At 44.2% G+C, this 9744-nt stretch overlaps 1 protein-coding gene across 11 annotated transcripts in view; it reads left to right on the top strand.

Annotated features, from left to right (window-relative positions):
• The window catches only part of LOC129853433 (unconventional myosin-Va-like), a 107236-nt gene that overhangs the window by 52292 nt on the left and 45200 nt on the right, over positions 1-9744 (top strand). For all 11 annotated transcript variants that reach the window (XM_055919468.1, XM_055919471.1, XM_055919470.1 and 8 more), the window contains exon 7: positions 1116-1197. In XM_055919468.1, coding sequence (XP_055775443.1) covers positions 1116-1197 — 82 coding nt within the window. The remainder of the gene's footprint in view (positions 1-1115; positions 1198-9744) is intronic.

Below are 9744 nucleotides of genomic sequence, written 5' to 3'. Positions count from 1 at the left end.
AAGTTCAACATTTAGCAGTGACTTCCTCCTCCACCCCAGTTCAGGAAAACACAGCCAGATCACACACCAGTCATCAGTTCACATTCCTTCTTTTTACCTGGCGGTCTCTCTTTACCTCTGCTCAATCCACCTGTCTCCTTCTTTCTCTCTCTGTCCCTCACTCACTCACTCATATTCATATATATATGTCCTTCTGTCTGTGTCTTTCCTCCTCTTCTACCCAGGTCAGGAAAACACAGGAGACCAAACACATTCCTTTACTTCTCTTCTGTCCTTCCTTCCGTGTCCAGCTCATTGCTGATTGATAAGAGCCTATTGAATAGTCGTCCTTCCTTTTTCTATCTCTCTCTAGCTCTCGTTCTCTTTTCTCTCTAGCTCTCGTTCTCTTTTCTCTCTAGCTCTCGTTCTCTTTTCTCTCTAGCTCTCGTTCTCTTTTCTCTCTAGCTCTCGTTCTCTTTTCTCTCTAGCTCTCGTTCTCTTTTCTCTCTAGCTCTCGTTCTCTTTTCTCTCTAGCTCTCGTTCTCTTTTCTCTCTAGCTCTCGTTCTCTTTTCTCTCTAGCTCTCGTTCTCTTTTCTCTCTAGCTCTCGTTCTCTTTTCTCTCTAGCTCTCGTTCTCTTTTCTCTCTCGCTCTCGTTCTTTCTCTCTTTCTCTTTTTTCTCTGTGTGGATCTGATCCAGGTCACACTGATGAGACGAATCAGGAATGTGCACAACTTAGAAAGTGTGCACACACACACACACACACACACACACACACACACACACACACACACACACACACACACACACACACACACACACACACACACACACAGAGAGAGATACACACAGACGTATTGAGATAGGAGTACAGCATGTCTTCCCAGACTTGAGGAAGCTGCTGTGAATCCTGTACTGCAGCACACATTCCCCACATACCTTTCTGCAACAGCACCTGGGTGTGTGTGTTTTAGTCTGTGGTGGAAATGTTGCAACATTAAAACTACACCAGATTCTAAACAGCATGACAGTGTTCTCTTGTCTGTACACAACACTGGAATCTCCTGGCTGTATAGAACATACACTAGCTGAAACTGCCTGACTCTGTCTGTCTGTCTCTGTCTCTGTCTGTGCAGGCGGACGAGGAGAGGAACTATCATATCTTCTACCAGCTGTGTGCGTCCTCCCATCTACCAGAGTTCAAGAATCTGAAGCTAGGTAAGACACAAACAAACACTCTCCATTGGATGGTTGGACGCTTCCTAAGCTATTTGTTCATTGATTAGCCTGACAACCCATCCACATGCATGGCTCCCGCCAAACAAAACGCCCACTAGCGTTTCTTCTCCACCACGAGTCTGGATTTGCTTTCCTCCCTCAATACATATAATGTGAACACATTCTAACCGTTCTGATTGGTCCCGGAAACCAATGGGTTGAGCCCAGCATTCATGAATCACGTCATTGGCTTTGATACGATCCAATCGGTGATGAATTTGTTTTGTACAATGCCCCTCATTTTGAAGTCAGCACAAGCGACTTCTGGGATGGCAGTTTCAGACTGAATGGCATTGAGGAGTATACCACCTCAGTCATCGGCTTCATCAATAAGTGCATCGACGACGTCGTCCCCACAGTGACCGTACGTACATATCCCAACCAGAAGCCTTGGATTACAGGCAACATCCACATCGAGCTAAAGGCTAGAGCTGACGTTTTCAAGAAGCGGGACACTAATCCGGGCGCATATAAGAAATCCCGCTATGCCCTCAGACGAACCATCAAACAAGCAAAGCATCAATACAGGATTAAGATTGAATCCTACTACACCAGGTCTGACGCTCGTCGGATGTGGCAAGGCTTGAGAACTATTACGGACTACAAAGGGAAACCCAGACGCGAGCCTACCAGACGAGCTAAATGCCTTTTTATGCTCGCTTCGAGGCAAGCAACACTGAAACATGCACGAGAACACCAGATGTTCTGGTTGACTGTGTGATAGTGCTCTCGGTGCCGTTGTGAGCGAGACCTTTAAACTGGTCAACATTCGCAAAGCCGTGGGGCCAGATGGATTACCAGGACGTGTACTCAAAGCATGCGCGGACCAACTGGCAAGTGTCTTCACTGACATTCTCAACCTCTCCCTGACCGAGTCTGTAATACCTACATGTTTCAAACAGACCACCACAGTCCCTGTGCCCAAGGACGCAAAGGTAACCTGCCTAAATGATTACCGCCCCGTAGCACTCATGTCGGTAGCCATGAAGTGCTTTTAAAGGCTGGTCATGGCTCACATCAACAGCATTCTCCCGGATACCCTAAACCCACTCCAATTCCCATACCGCCCCAACAGATCCACAGATGACGTAATCTCAATCGCACTCTCCCACCTGGACAAAAGGAACACCTATGTGAGAATGCTGTTCATTGACTACAGCTCAGTGTTCAACACATAGTGCCCACGAAGCTCATCACTAAGCTAAGGACCCTGGGACTAAACACCTCCCTCTGCAACTGGATCCTGGACTTCCTGACGGGCCGCACCCAGGTGGTAAGGGTAGGTAACAACACATCTGCCACGCTGATCCTCAACACTGGGGCCCCTCAGGAGTGTATACTTAGTCCCCTCCTGTGTTCCCTGTTCACCCACGACTACGTGGCCAAACACGACTCCAACACCATCATTAAGTTTGCTGACGACACAACAGTGGTAGGCCTGATCACCGACAACGATGAGACAGCCTATCGGGAGGAAGTCAGACCTGGCAGTGTGGTGTCAGGACAACAACCTCTCCCTCTATGTGATCAAGACAAAGGAGCTGATTGTGGACTACAGGAAAAGGTGGGCCGAACAGGTCCCCATTAACGGGGCTGTAGTGGAGTGGGTAGAAAGTTTCAAGTTCCCATCCCCAACAAACTATCCTGGTCCAAACACATCAAGGTAGTCGTGAAACGGGTACGACAAAACCTTTTCCCCCGCCAGGAGACTGAAAAGATTTTGCATGGTTCCCCAGATCCTCACAAGGTTCTACAGCTGCACCATCAAGAGCATCCTGACCGGTTGCATCACCGTATGGCAACTGCTCGGCCTCTGATCTCAAGGCACTACAGAGGGTAGTGCGTGCGGCCCAGTACATCACTGAGGTCAAGCTTCCTGCAATCCAGGCCCTATATCAAGTCAAATCACATTTTATTAGTCACATGTGCCAAATACAACAGGTGTAGTAGACCTGACAATGAAATGCTGAATACAACAGGTGTAGTAGACCTTACAGTGAAATGCTGAATACAACAGGTGTAGTAGACCTGACAATGAAATGCTGAATACAACAGGTGTAGTAGACCTTACAGTGAAATGCTGAATACAACAGGTGTAGTAGACCTTACAGTGAAATGCTGAATACAACAGGTGTAGTAGACCTTACAGTGAAATGCTGAATACAACAGGTGTAGTAGACCTGACAATGAAATGCTGAATACAACAGGTGTAGTAGACCTTACAGTGAAATGCTGAATACAACAGGTGTAGTAGACCTTACAGTGAAATGCTGAATACAACAGGTGTAGTAGACCTTACAGTGAAATGCTGAATACAACAGGTGTAGTAGACCTTACAGTGAAATGCTGAATACAACAGGTGTAGTAGACCTTACAGTGAAATGCTGAATACAACAGGTGTAGTAAACCTTAGTGAAATGCTGAATACAACAGGTGTAGTAAACCTTACAGGGAAATGCTGAATACAACAGGTGTAGTAGACCTTACAGTGAAATGCTGAATACAACAGGTGTAGTAAACCTTACAGTGAAATGCTGAATACAACAGGTGTAGTAGACCTTACAGTGAAATGCTGAATACAACAGGTGTAGTAGACCTTACAGTGAAATGCTGAATACAACAGGTGTAGTAAACCTTACAGTGAAATGCTGAAAACAACAGGTGTAGTAAACCTTACAGTGAAATGCTGAATACAACAGGTGTAGTAGACCTTACAGTGAAATGCTGAATACAACAGGTGTAGTAAACCTTACAGTGAAATGCTGAATACAACAGGTGTAGTAGACCTTACAGTGAAATGCTGAATACAACAGGTGTAGACCTTACAGTGAAATGCTGAATACAACAGGTGTAGTAGACCTCAGTGAAATGCTGAATACAACAGGTGTAGTAAACCTTACAGTGAAATGCTGAATACAACAGGTGTAGTAAACCTTACAGTGAAATGCTGAATACAACAGGTGTAGACCTTACAGTGAAATGCTGAATACAACAGGTGTAGTAAACCTTACAGTGAAATGCTGAATACAACAGGTGTAGACCTTACAGTGAAATGCTGAATACAACATGTGTAGTAGACCTTACAGTGAAATGCTGAATACAACAGGTGTAGTAGACCTTACAGTGAAATGCTGAATACAACAGGTGTAGTAGACCTTACAGTGAAATGCTGAATACAACAGGTGTAGTAGACCTTACAGTGAAATGCTGAAAACAACAGGTGTAGTAGACCTTACAGTGAAATGCTGAATACAACAGGTGTAGTAGACCTTACAGTGAAATGCTGAATACAACAGGTGTAGTAGACCTTACAGTGAAATGCTGAATACAACAGGTGTAGGAGACCTTACAGTGAAATGCTGAATACAACAGGTGTAGTAGACCTTACAGTGAAATGCTGAATACAACAGGTGTAGTAGACCTTACAGTGAAATGCTGAATACAACAGGTGTAGTAAACCTTACAGTGAAATGCTGAATACAACAGGTGTAGTAAACCTTACAGTGAAATGCTGAATACAACAGGTGTAGTAGACCTTACAGTGAAATGCTGAATAGAACAGGTGTAGTAGACCTTACAGTGAAATGCTGAATACAACAGGTGTAGACCTTACAGTGAAATGCTGAATACAACAGGTGTAGACCTTACAGTGAAATGCTGAATACAACAGGTGTAGTAAACCTTACAGTGAAATGCTGAATACAACAGGTGTAGTAGACCTTACAGTGAAATGCTGAATACAACAGGTGTAGTAGACCTTACAGTGAAATGCTGAATACAACAGGTGTAGTAGACCTTACAGTGAAATGCTGAATACAACATGTGTAGTAGACCTTACAGTGAAATGCTGAATACAACAGGTGTAGTAGACCTTACAGTGAAATGCTGAATACAACAGGTGTAGTAGACCTTACAGTGAAATGCTGAATACAACAGGTGTAGTAGACCTTACAGTGAAATGCTGAATACAACAGGTGTAGTAGACCTTACAGTGAAATGCTGAAAACAACAGGTGTAGTAGACCTTACAGTGAAATGCTGAATACAACAGGTGTAGTAGACCTTACAGTGAAATGCTGAATACAACAGGTGTAGGAGACCTTACAGTGAAATGCTGAATACAACAGGTGTAGTAGACCTTACAGTGAAATGCTGAATACAACAGGTGTAGTAGACCTTACAGTGAAATGCTGAATACAACAGGTGTAGTAAACCTTACAGTGAAATGCTGAATACAACAGGTGTAGTAAACCTTACAGTGAAATGCTGAATACAACAGGTGTAGTAGACCTTACAGTGAAATGCTGAATAGAACAGGTGTAGTAGACCTTACAGTGAAATGCTGAATACAACAGGTGTAGACCTTACAGTGAAATGCTGAATACAACAGGTGTAGACCTTACAGTGAAATGCTGAATACAACAGGTGTAGTAGACCTTACAGTGAAATGCTGAATACAACAGGTGTAGTAGACCTTACAGTGAAATGCTGAATACAACAGGTGTAGTAGACCTTACAGTGAAATGCTGAATACAACAGGTGTAGTAAACCTTACAGTGAAATGCTGAATACAACAGGTGTAGTAAACCTTACAGTGAAATGCTGAATACAACAGGTGTAGTAAACCTTACAGTGAAATGCTGAATACAACATGTGTAGTAGACCTTACAGTGAAATGCTGAATACAACAGGTGTAGTAGACCTTACAGTGAAATGCTGAATACAACAGGTGTAGTAGACCTCACAGTGAAATGCTGAATACAACAGGTGTAGTAGACCTTACAGTGAAATGCTGAATACAACGGGTGTAGTAAACCTTACAGTGAAATGCTGAATACAACAGGTGTAGTAGACCTTACAGTGAAATGCTGAATACAACAGGTGTAGTAAACCTTACAGTGAAATGCTGAATACAACAGGTGTAGTAGACCTTACAGTGAAATGCTGAATACAACAGGTGTAGTAAACCTTACAGTGAAATGCTGAATACAACAGGTGTAGTAGACCTTACAGTGAAATGCTGAATACAACAGGTGTAGTAAACCTTACAGTGAAATGCTGAATACAACAGGTGTAGTAGACCTTACAGTGAAATGCTGAATACAACAGGTGTAGTAGACCTTACAGTGAAATGCTGAATACAACAGGTGTAGTAAACCTTACAGTGAAATGCTGAATACAACAGGTGTAGTAGACCTTACAGTGAAATGCTGAATACAACAGGTGTAGTAGACCTTACAGTGAAATGCTTACTTACGAGCCCCTAACCGACAGTGCAGTTAAAAAAAATGCAGATAAGAATAAGAGATAAAAGTAACAAGTAATTAAAGAGGAGCAGTAAAAAATAACAATATATACAGGGGGGTGCCGGTATAGAGTCAATGTGGAGGCTATATACAGGGGGGTACTGGTACAGAGTCAATGTGGAGGCTATATACAGGGGGGTGCCGGTACAGAGTCAATGTGGAGGCTATATACAGGGGGGTGCCGGTACAGAGTCAATGTGGAGGCTATATACAGGGGGGTACTGGTACAGAGTCAATGTGGAGGCTATATACAGGGGGGTGCCGGTACAGAGTCAATGTGGAGACTATATACAGGGGGGTACTGGTACAGAGTCAATGTGGAGACTATATACAGGGGGGTACTGGTACAGAGTCAATGTGGAGGCTATATACAGGGGGGTGCCGGTACAGAGTCAATGTGGAGGCTATATACAGGGGGGTACCGGTACAGAGTCAATGTGGAGGCTATATACAGGGGGGTGCCGGTACAGAGTCAATGTGGAGGCTATATACAGGGGGGTACTGGTACAGAGTCAATGTGGAGGCTATATACAGGGGGGTGCCGGTACAGAGTCAATGTGGAGGCTATATACAGGGGGGTGCCGGTACAGAGTCAATGTGGAGACTATATACAGGGGGGTACTGGTACAGAGTCAATGTGGAGACTATATACAGGGGGGTACTGATACAGAGTCAATGTGGAGGCTATATACAGGGGGGTACTGGTACAGAGTCAATGTGGAGGCTATATACAGGGGGGTACTGGTACAGAGTCAATGTGGAGGCTATATACAGGGGGGTGCCGGTACAGAGTCAATGTGGAGGCTATATACAGGGGGGTGCCGGTACAGAGTCAATGTGGAGGCTATATACAGGGGGGTACTGGTACAGAGTCAATGTGCGGGGGCACCGGTTAGTTGAGGTAGTATGTACATGTAGCTAGAGTTAATTAAAGTGACTCTACCTACATAGGCGGTGTCAGAGGAAAGCCCATAAAATTGTCAAAGACTCTAGTCACCAAAGTCATAGACTGTTTTCTCTGCTACCGCACGGCAAACGGTACCGGAGCACCAAGTCTATGTCCAAAAGGCTCCATAACAGCTTCTACCCCCAAGCCATAAGACTGCTGAACAATTCATCAAATGGCCACCGGATTATTACATTGACCCCCACATTTTTTTGTACAGGGTTAGGGTCGTACAATACTTGCTGTTTATTATCTATGCATAGTCCCTTTCCCCCTACCTACATGTACACTGCTGCTACTCGCTGTTTATTATCTATGCATAGTCCCTTCACCCCCACCTACATGTACAACTTACCTCTAACCTGTACCCCTGCACACTGACTCCTGTATATAGCCTCGTTATTGTTGTTCATTTTTAATCATTTTTTACTTTAGTTTATTTGGTAAATATTTTCTTAACTCTTCTTGAACTGCGCTGTTGGTTAAGGACTTGTAAGTAAGCATTTCACGGTAAGGTCTACACTTGTTGTATTCGGCGCATGTGACAAAGGTTTAATTTGAAGCAATTGGTAGGGCAGTGGAATTAAATTCAGGATCAGTCGTCAGGCAATTTATTAATATCAATAAATGACACATGGATAATTCAAAATGGCGCCCCAGTCATTCTCCATGATCATAGACAACCATATTAGATCATATAGGTGAGATGTGTAACAGGGGTAGAGGAAGTAGTACAGTGTATTTGTAAACAGAAACGTGAGGACAGACCTCAGCCATATTGAGTCATATCTACTGTGGGGTCACACTAACTACAGTAGAGCTCCTGTTAGATCAGAGGTCATGTTATGGGTGTGAGGCAGTGCCCTGCTGCCCACAGAGATGGACTGAGGTAGAGATCATGTTAGCTCTCTCCCTGGGTGTGAGGCAGTGCCAGGCTGCCTGCAGAGATGGACTGAGGTAGAGATCATGTTATTTTTTATTTTTTTATTTCACCTTTATTTAACCAGGTAGGCTAGTTGAGAACAAGTTCTCATTTGCAACTGCGACCTGGCCAAGATAAAGCATAGCAGTGTGAACAGACAACAACACAGAGTTACACATGGAGTAAACAATAAACAAGTCAATAACATGGTAGGAAAAAGAGAATCTATATACAATGTGTGCAAAAGGCATGAGGTAGGCAATAAATCGAATAATTACAATTTAGCAGATTAACACTGGAGTGATAAATCATCAGATGATCATGTGCAAGAAGAGATACTGGTGTGCAAAAGAGCAGAAAAGTAAATAAATAAAAGCAGTATGGGGGTGAGTTAGGTAAATTGGGTGGGTAGTTTACAGATGGACTATGTACAGCTGCAGCGATCGGTTAGCTGCTCGGATAGCAGATTTTTAAAGTTGTTGAGGGAGATAAAAGTCTCCAACTTCAGAGATTTTTGCAATTCGTTCCAGTCGCAGGCAGCAGAGAACTGGAAGGAAAGGCGTCCAAATGAGGTTTTGGCTTTAGGGATGATCAGTGAGATACACCTGCTGGAGCGCGTGCTACGGGTGGGTGTAGCCATCTTGACCAGTGAACTGAGATAAGGCGGCACTTTACCTACCATAGCCTTGTAGATGACCTGGAGCCAGTGGGTCTGACGACGAACATGTAGCGAGGGCCAGCCGACTAGGGCATACAGGTCGCAGTGGTGGGTCGTATAAGGTGCTTTAGTAACAAAACGGATGGCACTGTGATAAACTGCATCCAGTTTGCTGAGTAGAGTATTGGAAGCTATTTTGTAGATGACATCGCCGAAGTCGAGGATCGGTAGGATAGTCAGTTTTACTAGGGTAAGTTTGGCGGCGTGAGTGAAGGAGGCTTTGTTCCGGAATAGAAAGCCGACTCTAGATTTGATTTTGGATTGGAGATGTTTGATATGAGTCTGGAAGGAGAGTTTGCAGTCTAGCCAGACACCTAGGTACTTATAGATGTCCACATATTCTAGGTCGGAACCGTCCAGGGTGGTGATGCTAGTCGGGCGTGCGGGTGCAGGCAGCGAACGGTTGAAAAGCATGCATTTGGTTTTACTAGCATTTAAGAGCAGTTGGAGGCCACGGAAGGAGTGTTGTATGGCATTGAAGCTCGTTTGGAGGTTAGATAGCACAGTGTCCAGGGAAGGGTCGGAAGTATACAGAATGGTGTCGTCTGCGTAGAGGTGGATCAGGGAATCGCCCGCAGCAAGAGCAACATCATTGA

The sequence above is a fragment of the Salvelinus fontinalis genome, chromosome 4 (assembly GCF_029448725.1).
Source record: "Salvelinus fontinalis isolate EN_2023a chromosome 4, ASM2944872v1, whole genome shotgun sequence".
Lineage (NCBI taxonomy): Eukaryota > Metazoa > Chordata > Actinopteri > Salmoniformes > Salmonidae > Salvelinus > Salvelinus fontinalis.
The sequence above is the reverse complement of the archived record's forward strand: the minus strand, read 5'-3'. Positions and strand labels throughout refer to the sequence as shown.